At 47.5% G+C, this 21,319-nt stretch overlaps 1 protein-coding gene across 1 annotated transcript in view; it reads left to right on the top strand.

The window, feature by feature from the left end:
• LOC140398336 (1-phosphatidylinositol 4,5-bisphosphate phosphodiesterase delta-3-like) overlaps positions 1-10,708 on the top strand; it is a 567,936-nt gene extending 557,228 nt beyond the window's left edge. The window contains exons 14-15 of the mRNA XM_072486917.1: positions 3,600-3,749; positions 9,286-10,708. Coding sequence (XP_072343018.1) covers positions 3,600-3,749; positions 9,286-9,374 — 239 coding nt within the window. The 3' untranslated portion in view covers positions 9,375-10,708. The remainder of the gene's footprint in view (positions 1-3,599; positions 3,750-9,285) is intronic.
• The last annotated feature ends 10,611 nt before the right edge of the window (positions 10,709-21,319 follow it).

Genomic DNA, 21,319 nt, shown 5'->3' with positions numbered 1-21,319 from the left:
CCTATCCCCCCCAAGTCATGTCTAATGGCATCATAATTGCCCTTCCCCCAGCTATAACTCTTGCCCTGCGGTGTATACTTATCCCTTTCCATCACGAACATAAACGTCACCGAATTGTGGTCACTGTCCCCAAAGTGCTCTCCTACCTCCAAATCTAACACCTGGCCTGGTTCATTACCCAAAACCAAATCCAAAGTGGCCTCGCCTCTTGTTGGCCTGTCAACATATTGTGTCAGGAAACCCTCCTGCACACATTGTACAAAAAACGACCCATCTAATGTACTCGAACTATATATTTTCCAGTCAATATTTGGAAAGTTAAAGTCTCCCATAATAACTACCCTGTTACTTTCGCTCTTATCCAGAATCATCTTCGCCATCCTTTCCTCTACATCCCTAGAACTATTTGGAGGCCTATAGAAAACTCCCAACAGGGTGACCTCTCCTTTCCTGTTTCTAACCTCAGACCATACTACCTCGGAAGAAGAGTCCCAATCTAGCATCCTCTCCGCCACCGTAATACTGTTCTTGACTAGCAGCGCCACACCTCCCCTTCTTTTGCCTCCTTCTCTGAGCTTACTAAAACACCTAAACCCCGGAACCTGCAACATCCATTCCTGTCCCTGCTCTATCCATGTCTCCGAAATGGCCACAACATCGAAGTCCCAGGTACCAACCCATGCTGCCAGTTCCCCTACCTTATTTCGTATACTCCTGGCATTGAAGTAGACACACTTCAAACCACCTACCTGAACACTGGCCCCCTCCTGCGATGACAAATCTGTGCTCCTGACCTCTATACTCTCATTCTCCCGTATCCTAAAACTACAATCCAGGTTCCCATGCCCCTGCTGCATTAGTTTAACCCCCCCCCCCCAAAGAGCACTAACAAATCTCCCCCCCAGGATATTTGTGCCCCTCAGGTTCAGATGTAGACCATCCTGTCTGTAGAGGTCCCACCTTCCCCAGAAAGAGCCCCAGTTATCCAGAAATCTGAATCCCTCCCGCCTGCACCATCCCTGTAGCCACGTGTTTAATTGCTCTCACTCCCTATTCCTTATCTCATTATCACGTGGCACGGGCAACAACCCAGAGATAACAACTCTGTTTGTTCTCGTTCTGAGCTTCCATCCTAGCTCCCTGAAAGCCTGCCTGACGTCCTTGTCCCCTTTCCTACCTATGTTGTTAGTGCCAATGTGGACCACAACTTGGGGCTGCTCCCCCTCCCCCTTAAGGACCCAGAAAACACGATCCGAGACATCACGTACCCTTGCACCTGGGAGGCAACATACCAAACGTGAGTCTCTCTCGCTCCCATAAAATCTCCTATCTGTGCCCCTGACTATCGAGTTCCCAATTACTAATGCTCTGCTCCTCTCCCCCCTTCCCTTCTGAGCAACAGGGACAGACTCCGTGCCAGAGGCCCGTACCCCATGGCTTACCCCTGGTAAGTCGTCCCCCCCCCCCCCCCCCCCAAGTATCCAAAGCGGTATACTTGTTACTCAGGGGAGCGGCCGCAGGGGATCCCTGCACTGACTGCTTCTTACCAGTCCCTCTTACAGTTACCCATCTATCTCCAATCTTTGGTGTAACTAATTCCCTGAAGCTGCTATCTATGACCCCCTCTGCCTCCCGAATGATCCGAAGTTCATCCAACTCCAGCTCCAGTTCCCTAACTCGGTCTTGGAGGAGCTGGAGATGGCTGCACTTCCTGCAGATAAAATCAGCAGGGACACTAACGGCATCCCTCACCTCAAACATCCTGCAGGAGGAACATTGCACTCCCTTCCCTGCCATCCCTCTAACTTCCAACCAAAATCTGGTTAATAAATAAATTTAAAAAGAAAAAAATAATAATATAATATGGCACTTACCTCACACCAATGGGTTTTATTATTAGGTTAGAGGAGGAGGGCGGGTGGGAGACACTACATGTGTAGTGTCTCGGGTTTCCTCTCCACCAGAAATTATTTGGGGGTGGGGGGGGTGGGGGGGGGAACCTTCCCAGAAGTCCGCGGGTCGAACTTCCGGTTCCCGCCTTAACAAATAAAATAAAAAATAAAACAGAAAAGAAGAACAGAAATGGGACCAGGTAAGTGTTTTAAACTCAAACTCAAATACTCACCTCCCAGAAGGCCCCTGCATGCCGCTCCCGCCGAAATTCAAAGGAACTGATTCTCTTGGTCTAAGTTAGGCAGCACGGTGGCACAGTGGTTAGCACTGCTGCCTCACAGCGGCGGGAACCCGGGTTCAATTCTGCCCTCGGGTAACTGTGTGGAGTTTGCGCTTTCTCCCCGTGTCTGCGTGGGTTTCCTCCGGGTGCTCCAGTTTCCTCCCACAGTCCAACGATGTGCAGGTTAGGTGCATTGGCCACACCTAAATTGCCCCTTTGTGTACAAAGGTGAGGTGGTGTTACAGGGATAGGGTGGGCTTTCAGAGGGTCAGTGCAGACTCAATGGGCCCAATCGCGCTGTCCGGATTCTATGATTCTAAGCTCAGGAATCTGAGGGGAAGTATGTTTCATCAACCTTACATCCTGTTTGAGGTTTCGGCTTTTTGTATCATATCTTTTACTTCACAATATGGGCCTGATGACTTTCTGAGTAGCCCACAGCCTGGGACACATCCTCAATATTTCTTACTGGCACTTAAAATTCCAAACCCTCTTTGATACATTGATGTCTCTTTATCAAAGAAACTATCACCTCAATGATTCGGGAGTTGTTAGGATGGGAGCTGCGATGGTGAATAGCAAAATGTGAAATCTTTGTAACCAGTGCCAACTTGCTGCACACTGGATGCAGAATTCTCCTGTCGCACCGCCGGTGGGTTTGGTGACGGGCAGGTGGGAGCAGAGAATCTAGTGGCAACCGATTCCAGCTGCTATCACCCATCACCATCGGAGCCGTGGGTGGAATTTTGCCCTCTGTGGAGGCATGGAATCCGCCATCACGCGGGTAGGGCGGAGCCTGATCGAGCCGGCAACGCCACAGGGATCAGGGCGCCCCACCCGATCTGTGCTTTAAAAAATTCAACCTCTCTACCCCCACAAACACCGGGGCAAACCAACCCCTTCTCCAACACACACACATGGGAACACCCCCCAATGGAACTCCCCAGAGGGCCCATGGCTGGAATTTCCCCTGGCAACCTGGTAGTGGCATTTACTGGTCATGTCTCTCTCCGCCCGGGGGCTATACTTTACTGTGTGCCCCGACAGGTTCCCCTCGACTGCTGCTCATTTGTGAAAAGCAGTTGTAAGCCTCCCCGGTGGGACATCGCGTCAGGGAGGGGGGGGGGGGAGTTATAAATGTGGGGGCGAGCATATGGCGAGAAAGCTCGCTCATCAAATTTTATTCAAATGTATGGAGATGGAAGGGTGGGGGCTTTGTTGCGTCGAGGGTGGGAAAAATCAGAAAACAACATTTCAATGGGGAGAATATCGTTCTGACTCTCGCAGTATTTTGCACCCACGTTCGCAGTGAACACAGGTGCAAACCGCAGCGGTTATTTCTGAAACCATGCAGCTGGTGATTCTATGGGTGGATTGCTGTCATCAGTAAGGTTCACAGTTTCTGTATATTTTTGTTGGATTGCAGGATTTAATCCCGTGTGGAATGAGTTGCTTCGGTTTACAATCAGCGTTCCCGAGCTCGCTCTCGTCCGCTTTGTAGTTGAAGATTACGATTCAACCACCAGCAATGATTTCATCGGGCAGTTCACACTCCCGTTCGCCAGTATTAAAGAAGGTAATTATCATTGTACCCCTGTACCCAACATTGACTCTGCCCCCCACCCGACACAGCCCCTCCACGACACTGCCCCTCCACGACACTGCCCCTCCACGACACTGCCCCTCCACGACACTGCCCCTCCACGACACTGCCCCTCCACGACACTGCCCCTCCACGACACTGCCCCTCCACGACACTGCCCCCTCCACGACACTGCCCCTCACGACACTGCCCCTCCACGACACTGCCCCTCCACGACACTGCCCCTCCACGACACTGCCCCTCCACGACACTGCCCCTCCACGACACTGCCCCTCCACGACACTGCCCCTCCATGACACAGCCCCTCCACGACACAGCCCCTCCACGACACAGGCCCTCCACGACACAGGCCCTCCACGACACAGCCCCTCCACGACACAGCCCCTCCACGACACTGCCCCTCCACGACACTGCCCCTCCACGACATTGCCCCACCCCTCTGACACTGCCGCACGCTCCCTCCCCCAACACTGTCCCACCCCTCCGACACTGCCCCACCCCCTCTGACACTGCCCCACCCCCTCTGACACTGCCCCACCCCCTCTGACACTGCCCCACCCCCTCTGACACTGCTTCACCCCCTCTGACACTGCCCCACCCCCCTGACACTGTCCCACCCCCTCTGACACTGCCCCACCCCCTCTGACACTGCCCCACCCCCTCTGACACTGCCCCACGCCATCTGACACTGCCCCACCTCCTCTGACACTAACCCTCCTGTCACACTTCCCCTCACCTGACTGCCGGTGCCCCGACACTGCCCTGACCCCTGACACTGCCCCATCCCCTCCGACACTGCCCCCCAGATACTACCCCCCCAACACTCCCCTTCCCCAACACTGCCCCTCTCCGAACACTGCCCCTCCCCCTCTATCACTGCCCTTCCCCAACATGGCCCCTCCCCTCACACTGCCCCTCCTTGACTGCTGGTGTCCCGGACACTCCCCTGGCACAGTCCCGCCTCCAGGCACTGCTCTGTTTGAAGACAGTGATGGGGCAGGGACAGGAGAAGGTGGGGGTGACAGTGGGGATGGTGCTCTGGGAGCCAGATGCTGGTCGCAATGCAGCCTGTCGGATTCTCCCCCAACACCATTGTTTAAGAAAGGGGCAAAGGATAACCCAGGAAACTACAGACCTGTCAGCTTGACATCAATAGTGGGAAAACTGATGGAGGCCATAATACGGAATGAGATATATACACTAAGAGAAAAATAAGTTAATACTAGACAGTCAGCATGGCTTTGTCGAGAGCAAGTCTGTCTGACAAATTTAATTGAGTTCTTTGACAAGGTGACACAGGCAGTGGATGAAAGTAGTGCCATGGATGTTGTATATTTGGACTTTCAGAAAGCATTTGATAGAGTGCCACCACATGGCAGGTTTGTTAGCACATTAAACATGTTTGGTATTGATGGGTCCTTGGCGGCATGGATTAGAAGTTGGCTAAGAGATAGGAGACAGAGGGTAGGTATAGATGGGCTCAGACTGGAGATGAGTTGAAAGTGGTGTTCCCCAGGGCTCAGTGTTGGGACTCTTGCTTTTTCTGATTTATATAAATGATTTAGAAGTGGGTGTTGAGGGCAAAATCTCTAAATTTGCAGATGATACTAAGCTAGGGAGAACAGTGAATTGTGAGGATGAGGCTGAGCGACTTCAGAGGGATGTTGACAAGTTGGCCAAAGGAGTAGGCAGCTGGCAGATGAACTTCAATGCAGCAAAATGTGAGATAATGCAGTTTGGTAAAGAAACATGGGGAGACAATATAGGCTCAATGGTACAACTTTGAGGGGAATACAGGAGCAGAGGGACCTTGGGGTGCAAGTACATAGCCTCAGGATCGCAGAATCCTTTCCTAAGTGTTGATGGCGTCGGAAACGCCGTCGCGTCTCTTGAGGGCGTCAACACGGCCTCAGGATCAGCAATTCTGGCCCCTACAGGGGGCCAGCACAGCACTGGGATGATCCACGCCTCTCCAGCTGCTGATCCCGGCATCAACTGGGCGCGCGGGGTCCGCGCATGCGCAGCGGCACCAGCGCCAATGCGCGCATGCACAGTGGCTCGCTTCAACGCGCCGGCCCCGACTCAACATGGCGTAGGGCTACAGGGGCCGGCATGGAAGAAACGAGGCCCCCAGCCAGAGAGGCCTGCCCTCCGATCGGTGGGCCCCAATCGCAGGCCAGGCCACATTGGAGGCCCCCCCCACAGGCCACCCCATGACCCTTCCACGCTGAGTTCCCGCCAGCTGAGAGCAGGTGTGGACGACGCCGGCGGGACTCGTCTTTTTCACAACAGCCGCTCGGCCCATCCCGGTGTCATGAGAATGTCACTTTAAGAAATGTTTGGCTGCTCATGTCACTGCAGTGATGTCAAGAGTGTGGGTGGATCTGAGCTCTGGCTCTGCTTTTTAGTTTCACTTTGAGAAAAGCTTGGGAGTGTCTGTGTTTTTTTTGTTTCATTTTCAGTGTTGGAGCTGAAGCCAGACAAAGCAGGTGTACTGCTGTTCTCTCTGCCATGAAAAGACTATCTCTTGATCATTTGGTGAATTCAGAATTATAAATGTTTTCAGTAGTGAATGTAAACCTGGGGCGGAATTCTCCGACCGGCGCCAAAAACGGCGCGAATTAGTCCGGCATCGCGCCGCCCCAAAGGTGCAGAATCCTCCGCATCTTGAGCGGCCGAGCCCTAACCTTGAGGGGCTAGGCCCACGCCGGACTGATTTCCGCCCCGCCAGCTGGCGGGAAAGGCCTTTGGTGCCCCGCCAGCTGGCGCGGAAATTACATTGCCAGGCGGCGCATGCGCGGGAGCGTCAGCGGTCGCTCACGGCATCCCCGCGCATGCGCAGTGGAGGGGGTCTCTTCCGCCTCCGCCATGGTGGAGACCGTGGCGAAGGCGAAGGAAAAGAGTGCCCCCATGGCACAGGCCTGCCCGCGGATTGGTGGGTCCCGAGCCAGGCCACCGTGGGGGTACCCCCCAGGGTCAGATCGCCCCCCGCCCCCCCCAGGATCCCGGAGCCCGCCCGTGCCGCCTTGTCCCACCGGTAAGAGAGGTGGTTTAATCCACGCCAGCGGGACAGGCATTGGATGGGCCGAAGAATCGCCGGGGGGGAGGGGGGGGTGCCCGCCAAACGGCGCGGCACGATTCCTGCCCCCGCCGAATATCTGGTGCCGGAGAATTCGTCAACCGGCGGGGGCGGGATTCACGCTAGCCCCCGGCGATTCTCCAACCCGGCGGGGGGTCGGAGAATCCCGCCCATGATGTGCTTCTGTTAAAAGGGGCGAGATCCTGCACCGGGGGCGGCCTCAAATGGGGTGTGGCCCGCGATCGGTGCCCACCGATCGTCGGGCCATCCTCTCTGAAGGAGGACCTCCTTTCTTCCGCAGCCCCTCAAGATCCGTCTGACATCTTCTTGCGGGGCGGACTCGGAGAGGACGGCAACCATGCATGCGCGGGTGACGCCAGTTATGCAGCGCTGGCCGCGCCATGTATGCGGCGCCGCCTTTACACGGCGCCAAGGCCTGGCGCACGTAAATGATGCGGCGCCCCTCCTAGCCCATTATCGGGCCCTGAATCGGTCGGGATAGGGGCCGTTTCGCGCCGTCCTGAACCTCGATTGCGTTCACGACGGCGCGAACACTCTGCCTCCATTTCGGAGAATCCCGCCCAGTGTACCTCAGATTAAAAGAGAAATTCAGGACGGTGGAAATGAAATGAAAAATATCAAATGTTTTCACTGTAATAAACTAGGCCATGTAAAGTCACAGTGTTGGTGGTTGAAGAAAAGCACTGGGAAGGCTGATGTGGTAAAACAGGATAAGACAGTGGGGTTTGTTAAAGTGGAAAAGGAAAGCCCAAGTGAAGCGAAGGAGGTGCAAAAGATTGTACAACCTGATCAAGAGGTGATTGATAAGAAGGTGCCAGATGTCTTTAAAGAATTTACTTGTGTGGGTAAAGTTTACTCATGTTTATCAGGAGGAGCAGGTAAAGAAGTCACAATTTTAAGATATACGGGATCTAGTCAACCTTTAATGGTAAAAGATGAGGAGTTATGTAGTTTGGGAAGAATGGTGCCAGAAAATGTGGTAATATGTGGAATTCAGGGTGAGAGGAGTAGAGTTCAATTATATAAGGTAAGGTTGGAAAGTCCAGTGAAGAGTGGTGAAGAGGTAGTAGGAATAATAGAGAAACTATCTTGTCCAGTAATACAGTTTATCTTGGGTAATGATATAGCTGGAACGCAGGTGGGAGTGATGCCCACTGTGGTTGATAAGCCAGTGGAAAATCTGAAGTGTTGAAGGACGCATATCCTGGGATTTTTCCGGATTGTGTAGTTACAAGGTCGCAAAGTCACAGGTTAAGACAAGAGGAGAAATCAAAGAGTGAAGATGAAGTTGAAATGCAATTATCAGAAACGATTTTTGATCAGATGGTTGGAAAAGAACAAGAACAGGTGGAAGATGAGGCGGATATTTTTAGTTCAGGAAGATTGGCGGAGTTACAACAGAAAGATGTAGAAATAAAACGGATATATCAGAAAGCATATACAGATGAGGAATCTGAGTGTATACCAGAGTGTTATTACCGTAAAAGTGATGTCTTGATGAGAAAATGGAGACCTTTACATATGCTAGCGGATGAAAAGTGGGCAGAAGTTCATCAAGTAATATTGCCGGTAGGGTATAGGAAGGAGGTGTTGCGAGTTGCACATGAGGTACCAGTGGGAAGTCATTTGGGAATAAGGAAAACTCAAAGCTAAAATCCAGAAACATTTTTATTGGCCTGGACGACATAAAGATGTAGTTAAATGTTATCAATCATGTCACACGTGTCAAGTGATAGGGAAACCTCAAGCTGTGATAAAACCAGCACCCTTAATACCCATTCCAGCATTTGAGGAACCTTTTACAAGGGTCCTAATTGTTGGTATGTCAGTGACCAGGGGTCGCAATTTCAAGATGGTCAGCAAGAGAGCTCGGAGTGAGATGAGGAGAAACATCTTTACTCAGAGAGTTGTTGGATTTGGAATGCGCTGTCTGAGAGAGTGGTGGAGGTGGATTCCATAGGAGGTTGCAAAAGTGAGCTGGATATATATTTGAAAGTGATGAATTTCGAGGGTTATGGAGATAGGGCCGGGGAATGAGATTGGGTGGGTAACTCTTTTGGGAGCCGGTGCAGATACGATGGGCTGAATGGCCTCTTTCTGTGCTGTAAATAAATAACAAACCCACATTCCTGCCACTCAATTTTACCCCAGACTGCCTTGTCCCAATAACCGGAAACAACATATTAATGAGGTCCAGATGTGAAATTTCCCAGTGCGGTGGTTCACTTTATCAAAGCCCTGCCCAGGAGTGGGTAATACAGTTGATAATCTTTGGCTAAAGCCATTCTGGACCTGATTCACCAATTCCTGCAGTCAGTGACAGTGTGCGGCTTCTGAATTCCAATCTCCCACATTCTCCCTGCATTCTCTCCTTCGCCATTTAATTTGGGTTTCTGTTTGTGTCCACAGGCTATCGACACGTCCACTTGCTGTCCAGAGATTCTGCCTCTCTCTCACCGGCAACTCTTTTTGTCCGGATCAGGATTAAGAATGTATAGTGTGGAGTGAGCAGAGACACATTTACCATCTGACTGTGTAACATGAACTATCACTGAGACCCACTCCATCCCCCTGCCCCATGCCAACCACAGCAAGTCAGCGGGGAGTGCGGTGAATGAAGAAGCTTCTCACACTGTGTGACTGTCTAACCCTCAGGGACAGTACCACAGTGGAGCACAGATATAACACACCAGACTGATTTCAAACTGTCACTGAAAAGATCAGCAATCGAGATCCTGTCAAACCATACCTAGGAACACATAATATGCCACGGGATAAGATTCAAATCTTGCAGCTTAGCTAAATTACCTCCAACTGCATAGTGCTGTCATTTATATTATTCTGTACTCACAGCATTTTATCAATATGTATATATATATATATATATATATATATATTTCAAACCTGTTTGTTTTACAATGACTATTATACAGCAGACTATTCTGCAAAACCTCGCCCACTCATCATGTGTTTTAAATCTATCAGTGAGAGGAACAAAACCGAAGTCCGGAAAGGATTTGGTTTTCACTGCAGTGGGTGAGTTTGAAAGGCTGTGTTCATCCACACCTGAGCCCACTCTTTCTGATATTATACTCAGTGTTTTCATTTAAAAAGCTGGAGGGAGGACAGTGTGTCTGATTCATCAACGTTCCGAATGTTACAGACACGCAGAGCACTTTACACGAGGCAATGGTTGTCACAGAGAACAAGTGAGGAATTGTACACGTGTAGCGAAATACTGAGAAAAGTTGTAACGGGGAGAGTTTCCAGGCATTGAGGAGAGAGCAGAGTACGGGTTTGGAATTCTTCATCAAGACCAGGCTGAATGGACTGAATGGAGTGTAAATTTGCAGAGTTGGAGAATTCGCTTGCTGGTACTGGTTTGATCAATGCAAAATAGGTGAAAGAAATTGAACCAATTTTAAAAGATTAGGGTGTCACACATAGATTCCGCACCACCTTTAAGGCTGATGAATATTCAACTCACTGCAAACTGGCCACGAAATGGACAACATTGGCAGATGGAAATAATCACCACAGAAACTTCAAGGAGCTGTTAAAATGAAGCACAAGCGCTTGTGTATGTTTAAGAGATTTTACATAATAAAAACATTTAATACCCTCAGCACCTGACTTACAGCTATTGATAAAACAAGGGACTGGTTGAGGAATGTTGTTCAAAGTTGCTTTCAGCGATTTGAAATCAGGTTACTCATTCATGGGGGACTATATTTTCTGCCTTTATTAATCAAATGCACCAGATTACCACTCTTAAATATATAAATGTATATTTATTAATTCAAAAATAAACAACTACGTTCTGTTACACTGACCAATTGCAATGCTTTATGGAACATTTTACATTTCTGTTTATTCATATAAGCCTGGGTGTAATTTGAATCACAGATTTAGTTCAGAAAAATGGAGATTGGTTTAAAGCAAATTTGTGATCAATTTTCTGATTGTATCCAGAGGAGAAAAACACCTTGTAATATTCTTCAGGATTACAGACTCATTAATAAAAGCAAATTACTGCGGATGCTGGAATCTGAAACGAAAGAGAAGATGCTGGAAAATCTCAGCAAGTCTGGCAGCATCTGTAGGGAGAGAAAAGAGCTAACGTTTCGAGTGCGATGACTTTGACAAAGAGTCATCGGGCACGAAACGTTAGCTCTTTTCTCTCCCAAAAAATTTTCGTGCCGCAAAAGGAGATATTTAGGTCAGCTAATCAATCAAAAGGTTGGTCAAAGCGGTTGGTTTGAAGGTCTGTTTTAAATGAAGAAAGTGAGGTGGAGAGGTTTCGGGAGCGAATTCCAGAGCTTGGCGCCCACACAGCTGAAAGTACAGCCACCAATGGTGGAGCAAATAAAATTGGGAATGCACAAGAAGCGAGAATTAGAGTTCGTATAACGGAGGGTTTGGGGGCGAAGGAGATTACAGAGATAGGGAGGAGTGAAGCCATGGAAGGATTTGAAGAGAAAGATTAGGTCAAGCCATGTTAGGTCACTAGAGAAACAATAAGGCATAGGAACATTGGGGTTCAGGAACATTGGGACACATGACTATTGGGGTTCAGGAACATTAGGGTTCAGGAGCATTGGCACACAAGAACATTGGGGTTCAGGAACATTGGGAGTCGCAGGAACACGGACACAGGAACATTGGGAAATAGGATTGTTGGAGTTCAGGAACATTAGGATTCACCAACATTAGATTCAGGAATTGGGAGGTCAAGAATATTGGGAGTCAGGAACATTGAAATCAGAAACATTGAACACTGGGACACAGGAATATTGGGGTTTAGGAACATTGAGATTCATGAACATTGGGTTTAGGAACAATGGTGTTTAGGAGCATTGGATACAGAAACACCGGTTCAGAACATTTGGGGTTCAGGCATTTTGGGGCACAGGATCATGGGAGACAGGAACACTGGGACATAAGAACATTCCGGTTTAGGAACATTCCTGTTTAGGAGTATTAGGGTTCAGGAACATTGGGGCATAGGAACAATGAGGTTTTAAAACATCAGGGCTCAAGAATGTTGATGGTCAGGAACATTAGGATTCAGGAACAGTGGGGCATAGGAATGTTGTGTTCAGGAGCATTGGTACACAAAAATTTGGGTGTCCAGGAAAATTAAGATTCAGGAACACTGAGGTTCAAAACCATCAGGGTTCAAACATGTTGGGGTTCAGGAACATTAGGATACAGAAACAGTGGGGCACAGGAACATGGGGTTCAGGAGCATTTGTGCACAAATATTAATATAGAACAGTACAGCACAGAACAGGCCCTTCGGCCCTCGATGTTGTGCCGAGCATTGTCCGAAACCAAGATCAAGCTATCCCACTCCCTGTCATTCTGGTGTGCTCCATGTGCCTATCCAATAACCGTTTGAAAGTTCCTAAAGTATCCGACTCCACTATCACAGCAGGCAGTCCATTCCACACCCTAACCATTCTCTGAGTAAAGAACCTACCTCGGACATCCCTCCTATACCTCCCACCCTGAACCTTATAGTTATGCCCCCTTGTAACAGCTACATCCACCTGAGGAAATAGTCTCTGAACGTCCACTCTATCTATCCCCCTCATCATCTTATAAACCTCTATTAAGTCGCCTCTCATCCTCTTCCGCTCCAAAGAGAAAAGCCCTAGCTCCCTCAACCTTTCCTCATAAGACCTATCCTGCAAACCAGGCAGCATCCTGGTAAATCTCTTTTGCACCCTTTCCAATGCTTCCACATCCTTCCTATAGTGAGGTGACCAGAACTGCACACAATACTCCAAATGTGGTCTCACCAGGGTCATGTATAGTTGCAGCATAACCCCACGGCTCTGAAACTTAAGCCCCCTGTTAATAAACGCTAACACACTATAAGCCTTCTTCACGGCTCTATCCACTTGAGTGTCAACCTTCAGAGATCAATGGACATGAACCCCAAGATCCCTCTGTTCCTCCACATTCCTCAGAACCCTGCCATTCAAATTTTTTCTACCATAATGAATCATCTCGCACTTATCAGGGTTAAACTCCATCTGCCATTTTTCGGCCCAGCTCTGCATCCTATAATGTCTCTTTGCAGCCTACAACAGCCCACCACCTCATCCACTACTCCACCAATCTTGGTGTCAACAGCAAATTTACTGGCCCACTGTAGAAGCCAGGTATTTTGAATACAACTAGTATACGTAAAAGATAGCTGTTTAAGCATAAATATTAAGCCCCAGTTTTAAATACCCATTTATACAGCATAATTCACTTTTACTGAGGTCCGTTGTTCTGGCAAATGCATACTTTCAAAGTCAGTGTGACATTAGAACAGCACAGTTGCAAGACAATTTGACACTGCTTGTGCTAATTGTCAAGGACAAGGACTGAATACCATAGCAACATGAAGGCACCATTGTTCACAATGCAGATAACAGCTAAGTCAGCAAAAGACCAGTTTTTATTGGTCAGAATACCACATTCCATAACATGAAGACATGAAACAACTAAAAGCTGATGTTGCACATTGAAGACGGGCGGCTTGCCATCAAATCAAATGTGTTTGAGTCTAACCCAAACCAATTAGGATTATATTGGGGTGTGATTAGATGACTTAAGACAGATATGAAAGTGTATAACTGAAAAGTTTCCGCCCGCCATTTTAGTGTTGTCTGTCCTTAATTGCTGTCTTTAATTCTCAGAGTCTTTCTGTAGTGTCTTTGTGTTGTGTTGTGCTGTCTTTCTGTTAGTTTGGTCAGTTTTGTCCTTAATAGTCTTTCTTGTTAGTTTGTGAGTTGTCTTTTGGGGGTTCTGTCTTTCTGTTTTTGATTCTGTCAGTCTGTTAGTCTATTTTGTACTTTGAGTTTGAGTTTAGCTGAAGATTAGCTCTCTCTCTCTCTTCATGTTTCATTGCCAGACTTTGACCTTTTAAAAGTTACTTTCAAGCTGTCTGCCTAAGCAAAAAGATAATGTCTGTAATTCTCTGAAAGCTTCGAATTGTCTTCGAATTGCCTTTTAAATGACTTTCAAATTGTAATCAAGCGACTACAAATAAAACAATTCTTTTTGGCACCTGAGAAGTTTTAACTGAAGTTTCTGCTGAGTCCCAATATTCACAAAGTGCTACTGGTAACCGAATAGCAGAAATGATATAAATTCCTTCAACTTTACACAGTCGAATAATACAAGGAATCGAATAACTTGGCATAGTCCAGAATTATTACAAATCTTACAACTTGTCGTATTGCGCCAGGACTTTGATTCATCAACTAAGCTTCCCCCAACTTGGCGTAGTTCGGCAAGTTAAGATCCTTTCAATACAAGATTTTAACAATTGGCGAGCCAGCCAGGAGTTAACATTCCTTCAAATACAAGATTCTTAACACCCACCCTTCAGCCCCCTCCTCCAAGTCATTGATAAAAATCACAAATAGCAGAGGACCCAGCACTGATCCCTGTGGTACACCGCTGGTAACTGGTCTCCAGTCTGAACATTTTTAATCCACCACCACCCTTTGTCTTCTATGTGAAAGCCAGTTACTTATCCAATTGGCCAAATTTCCCTCTATCCCACACCTCCTTACTTTCTTCATGAGCCGACCATGGGGAACCTTATCAAACGCCTTACTAAAATCCATGTAAACAACATCAACTGCTCTACCTTCATCTACACACTTAGTTACCTCTTCAAAGAATTCAATCAAATTTGTGAGGCAAGACATACCCTTCATGAATCCGTGTTGACTATCCCGGATTAAGCTGCATCTTTCCAAATGGTCATAAATCCTATCCTTCAGGACCTTTTCCATTAACTTACCGACCACCGAAGTAAGACTAACTGGCCTATAATTACCAGGGTCATTCCTATTCCCTTTCTTGAACAGAGGAACAACATTCGCCACTCTCCAGTCCTCTGGCACTATCCTCGTGGACAATGAGGACCCAAATAACAAAGCCAAAGGCTCTGCAATCTCATCCCTTGCCTCCCAAAGAATCCGAGGATATATCCCATCTGGCCCAGGGGACTTGTTGACCCTCAGGTTTTTCAAAATTGCTAATACATCCTTCCTCAGAACATCTACCTCCTCCAGCCTACCCGCCTGAATCACACTCTCATCCTCACAAACATAGCCCCTCGCCTTTGTGAACACTGAAGAAAAGTATTCATTCAACGCCTCTCCTATTTCTTCTGACGCCATGCACAAGTTCCCACTACTGTCCTTGACCGACCCTACCCTCACCCTGGTCATTCTTTTATTTCTCACATAAGAGTAAAAGACCTTGGGGTTTTCCTTGATCCGACCCGCCAAGGACTCCTCATGCCCCCTCCTAGCTCTCCTGAGCCCGTTTTTCAGCTCATTCCTTGCTACCTTGTAACCCTCAAGCGACCCTACTGAACCTTGTTTTCTCATCCTTACATACTCTTCCTTTTTCCTCTTGACAAGACATTCAACCTCTTTTGTGAACCATAGTTCCCTCACACGACCATTTCCTCTCTGCCTGACAGGGACATGCCTATCAAGGACACGCAGTATTTGTTCCTTGAACAAGCTCCACTTTTCATTTGTGCCTTTCCCTGACAGTTTCTGTTCCCATCTTATGCTCCCTAATTCTTGCCTAATCGCATCATAATTACCCCTCCCCCAATTATAAACCTTGCCCTGCCATGTGGCCCTATCCCTCTCCATTGCAATAGTGAAAGACACCGAATTGTGGTCACTATCTCCAAAGTGCTCTCCCACAAACAAATCTAACACTTGGCCCGGTTCATTTCCCAGTACCAAATCCAATGTGGCCCCCCCCTCTTGTCGGCCTATCCACATATTGTGTCAGGAAACCCTCCTACACACTCTGTACAAAAACTGCCCCAGAAGGAGGTTGAGGGGCGACCTGATAGAGGTATACAAAATTATGAGGGGCATAGACAGAGTGGATAGTCAGAGGCTTTTCCCCAGGGTAGAGGGGTCAATTACTAGGGGGCATAGGTTTAAGGTGAGAGGGGCAAAGTTTAGAGTAGATGTACGAGGCAAGTTTTTACGCAGAGGGTAGTGGGTGCCTGGAACTCACTACCGGAGGAGGTAGTGGAAGCAGGGACGATAGGGACATTTAAGGGGCATCTTGATAAATATATGAATAGGATGGGAATAGAAGGATACGGACCCAGGAAGTGTAGAAGATTGTAGTTTAGTCGGGCAGTATGGTCGGCACGGGCTTGGAGGGCCGAAGGGCCTGTTCCTGTGCTGTACATTTCTTTGTTCTTTGTTCTTTGTTCATCCGAAATGTTCGACCTATAGAGGTTCCAATCAATATTTGGAAAGTTAAAGTCACCCATGAAAACTACCCTGAGACCTCAACACCTATCCATAATCTGTTTTGCAATTTCTTCCTCCACATCTCTATTACTATTTGGGGGCCAATAGTAAACTAACAACGTGACCGCTCCTTTCCTATTTCTAACTTCGGCCCATATTACCTCAGTAGGCAGATCCCCTTCAAACTGCCTTTCTGCAGCCGTTAAACTATCCTTGATTAACAATGCTACTCTCCCACCTCTTTTACCACTTTCCCTACTCTTACTGAAACACCTATACCCCGGAACTTCCAACAACCATTCCTGTCCCTGTTCTAACCATGTCTCCATAATGGCCACAACATCATAGTCCCAAGTACCAATCCACACTCCAAGTTCACCTACCTCATTCCGGATGCTCCTTGCATTGAAGTAGACACACTTCAACCCACCTTTCTGTCTGCCGGTACACTCCTGCGACCTTGATACCCTCCTCAGTATCTCACTACTCTCAACACTGGCTTCTGGACCACAGCTCGCTTTCCCAGCCCATGACAAATTAGTTTAAACCCCCCCAAAGAGCCGCAGCAAATTTCCCTCCCAGGACTTTGGTGCCCCTCTGGTTCAGGTGTAAACCGTCCTGTCTGTACAGGTCCCACCTTCCCCAGAATGTGCTCCAATTACCCACGTACCTGAAACCCTCCCTCCTACACCATCCCTGCAGCCACGTGTTTATCTGCACTCTCTCCCTGTTCCTCACCTCACTTGCACGTGGCACCGGCAACAAACCAGAGATGACAACATGGTTTGTCCTGGCTCTCAGCTTCCACCCTAGCTCCCTAAATTCCTGTTTTAAATCCCCGTCCCTTCTCTTACCTATGTCGTTGGTACCGATGTGTACCACGACTTGTGACTGTTCACCCTCCCCCTTAAGGATTCTGAAAACACGGTCCGAGACGTCACGGACCCTGGCACCTGGGAGGCAACATACCATACGTGAGTCTCTTTCGCTGCCACAGAACCATCTATCTGTCCCTCTAACTATCGAGTCCCCAATAACTATTGCTCTCCTGCTCTCCCTCCTTCCCTTCTGAGCCACAGGGACGGACTCAGTGCTGGAGATCCGTTCACCGTGGCTTTCCCCTGGTAGGTCGTCCCCCTCAACAGTATCCAAAGCGGTATACTTGTTATTGAGGGGAACGACCACAGAGGATCCCTGCACTGACTGCTTCCTCCCAGCCCCTCTCACCGTCACCCATCTATCTTTATTCTTCGGAGTAACTACATCCCTGAAGCTACTATCTATGACCACCTCTGCCTCCCGAATGATCCGAAGTCCATCCAGCTCCAGCTCCAGTTCCCTAACGCGGTTTCTGAGAAGCTGGAGATGGGTGCACTTCCTACAGGTGAAATCAGCAGGGACACTGACGGCGTCCCTCACCTCAAACATTCTGCAGGAGGAACATTGCACTGCCTTCCCTGCCATCCCCTCTAGATAAAACAAGAAAAAGAAAGAAAGAGCTTACCTGTTATTCACTCAACCCCTTAGGTTAAAGGAGGTGGAAGGGTGGGGGACACTAGGGTTTAGAAACTGCCCAACTTAAATACAGATAAAAATAAAACAATTAACCAGCCACCACTGCGTCCCACATGAGAAGAACAATCAGCTGTTATGGGCCTGCGCAAACAATTTACATCTTTACTACTTACCCAGCAGTGACTCTGTCCTCACTCCGACCGGATTCAGCTGGAAACACCCAATAGTATGTTTTTAAAAATTTACTCCCCTTCTCAGCAAGCACTCACTCAGCAACCACTGCACCCCGCACAATAACACCTCAGGGAAAAGAAAAACTACTTATCAGTCACCAGCCAATCACTTCCCTGCAGGGTAAGAATACTTTGGGGTTCAAGAATCTTCAGGTTCAGGAACACTGGTGCATAGTGGCTTTGGGGTTCAGGAACATTGGGGTTCAGGAACATTGGGACTCAGGAACATCGTGGCTCTGGAACATTAGGCACAGGAACTTTGGGATTCTGGAACATTGGGTTCAGGGAATTTGGGGTTCAGGAATATGGGGGCTTTGGGGTTCAGGAACATTGGGGTTCAAAAACATTTGGGATCAGGAACATTGTGACACAGGAACTTTGGGATTCCAGAATATTTCGGGATCAGGAACATTGGGACACTATAACGTTGTGGTTCAGGAGCATCAGTGTTCAAGAACATTGTAACACAGGAACATTGGGGCACAACAACATTGGGGTCAATAATATTGGGGTACAGGATCTTTGGGTTCAGGAATATTGGAGTTCAGGATCACTGGGGTTCAAGATCATTGTGATTCAGGAACATTGACACATTGAGATTTAGGGTCATTGAGGAACAGGAATATTGAGGCACAGGAACCTTGGGTTCAGGAACATTGAGATTCAGGAATATTGGGGCATATGATATTTGGGTCTTAGGAACATTGTGGTCCATGAATTTAAGTTTCAGGAACATTGGGGTACAGTAATACTGGGATTCAGAAGCACTTGTATCAGGAACATTGAAATTCAGGAACACTGAGTGACACTGGCATTCAGTCAGCATTGGGATCCGGGATATTAAGGGCTTGGAAACATTGAGGCACAGGAACGTTGGGGTTCAGGAACATTGGTGTTCGGGACATTGGGCACAGGAACATTGGTATCAGGAATTTAGAGATTCAGGAACCTAGAACATAGAACATTACAGCGCAGTACAGGCCCTTCGGCCCTCGATGTTGCGCCGACCTGTGAAACCACTCTAAAGCCCATCTACACTGGTGTTGAGGAGTATTGAGGTTCAGAAACATTAGCGCACAGGAACATTGGTGTTCATTAACATTGGAGCACAGGAACATTGGTGTTCAGGAACATTGGAGTACAGGAACATTGGTGTTCAGGAACATTGGTGTTCAGAAACATTAGCGCACAGGAACATTGGTGTTCATTAACATTGGAGCACAGGAACATTGGTGTTCAGGAACATTGGAGTACAGGAACATTGGTGTTCAGGAACATTGGAGCACAGGAACATTGGTGTTCAGAAGCATTGGTGTTTAGAAACATTGGTGTTCAGAAACACTGGTGTTCAGAAACATTGGAGCTCAGGAACAGTGTTGTTCAGGAACATTGGAGCACAGGAACATTGGTGTTCAGAAACACTGGTGTTCAGAAACATTGGTGTTCAGGAACATTGGTGTTCAGAAACATTGGAGCTCAGGAACAGTGTTGTTCAGGAACATTGGAGCACAGGAACATTGGTGTTCAGAAACATTGGAGCGCAGGAACATTGTTGTTCAGGAACACTGGAGCACAGGAACATTGGTGTTCAGAAACATTGGTGTTCAGAAACATTGGTGTTCAGAAACATTGGAGCACAGGAATATTGGTGTTCAGGAGCATTGATGTTCAGGAACTTTGGTGTTCAGGAACATTGGAGCACAGGAACATTGGTGTTCAGAAACATTTATGTTCAGGAACATTGGTGTTCAGAAACATTGGAGCACAGGAACATTGGTGTTTAGAAACATTGGTGTTTAGAAACATTGGAGCACAGGAACATTGGTGTTCAGAAACATTGGTGTTTCGAAACATTGGTGTTTAGAAACATTGGTGTTCAGGAACATTGGTGTTCAGAAACATTGGAGCACAGGAGCATTGGTGTTTAGAAACATTGGTGTTCAGAAACATTGGTGTTCAGGAACATTGGTGTTCAGAAACATTGGAGCACAGGAGCATTGGTGTTTAGAAACATTGGTGTTCAGAAACATTGGTGTTCAGGAACATTGGTGTCCAGAAACATTGGAGCACAGGAACATTGGTGTTTAGAAACATTGGTGTTCAGAAACATTGGTGTTCAGGAACATTGGTGTCCAGAAACATTGGAGCACAGGAACATTGGTGTTCAGAAACATTGGTGTTCAGAAACATTGGTGTTCAGGAACATTGGTGTCCAGAAACATTGGAGCACAGGAACATTGGTGTTCAGGAACATTGGTGTTCAGAAACATTGGAGCACAGGAACATTGGTGTTCAGGATCATTGGTGTCCAGAAACATTGGAGCACAGGAACATTGGTGTTTAGAAACATTGGTGTTCAGAAACATTGGTGTTCAGGAACATTGGTGTTCAGAAACATTGGAGCACAGGAACATTGGTGTTCAGGAACATTGGTGTTCAGAAACATTGGTGTTCAGGAACATTGGTGTTCAGAAACATTGGAGCACAGGAACATTGGTGTTTAGAAACATTGGTGTTTAGAAACATTGGAGCACAGGAACAATGGTGTTCAGAAACATTGGAGCACAGGAACATTGGTTTTCAGAAACATTGGAGCACAGGAACATTGGTGTTCAGAAACATTGGAGCACAGGAACATTGGTGTTTAGAAACATTGGAGCACAGGAACAATGGTGTTCAGAAACATTGGAGCACAGGAACATTGGTGTTTAGAAACATTGGAGCACAGGAACATTGGTGTTTAGAAACATTGGAGCACAGGAACATTGGTGTTCAGAAACATTGGAGCACAGGAACATTGGTGTTCAGAAACATTGGAGCACAGGAACATTGGTGTTTAGAAACATTGGAGCACAGGAACATTGGTGTTTAGAAACATTGGAGCACAGGAACATTGGTGTTTAGAAACATTGGAGCACAGGAACATTGGTGTTTAGAAACATTGGAGCACAGGAACAATGGTGTTCAGAAACATTGGAGCACAGGAACATTGGTGTTTAGAAACATTGGAGCACAGGAACAATGGTGTTCAGAAACATTGGAGCACAGGAACAATGGTGTTTAGAAACATTGGAGCACACAAACAATGGTGTTTAGAAACATTGGAGCACAGGAACATTGGTGTTTAGAAACATTGGAGCACAGCAACATTGGTGTTCAGAAACATTGGTGTTTAGAAACATTGGTGTTCAGAAACATTGGTGTTCAGGAACATTGGTGTTCAGAAACATTGGAGCACAGGAACATTGGTGTTCAGGAACATTGGTGTTCAGAAACATTGGAGCACAGGAGCATTGGTGTTCAGGAACATTGGTGTTCAGAAACATTGGTGTTCAGGAACATTGGTGTCCAGAAACATTGGAGCACAGGAACATTGGTGTTTAGAAACAT

Source organism: Scyliorhinus torazame, chromosome 21, assembly GCF_047496885.1.
Source record: "Scyliorhinus torazame isolate Kashiwa2021f chromosome 21, sScyTor2.1, whole genome shotgun sequence".
Classification (NCBI taxonomy): Eukaryota; Metazoa; Chordata; class Chondrichthyes; order Carcharhiniformes; family Scyliorhinidae; genus Scyliorhinus; species Scyliorhinus torazame.
Note: the sequence above shows the minus strand (reverse complement) of the source record. Positions and strands in the feature narration are given on the sequence as shown.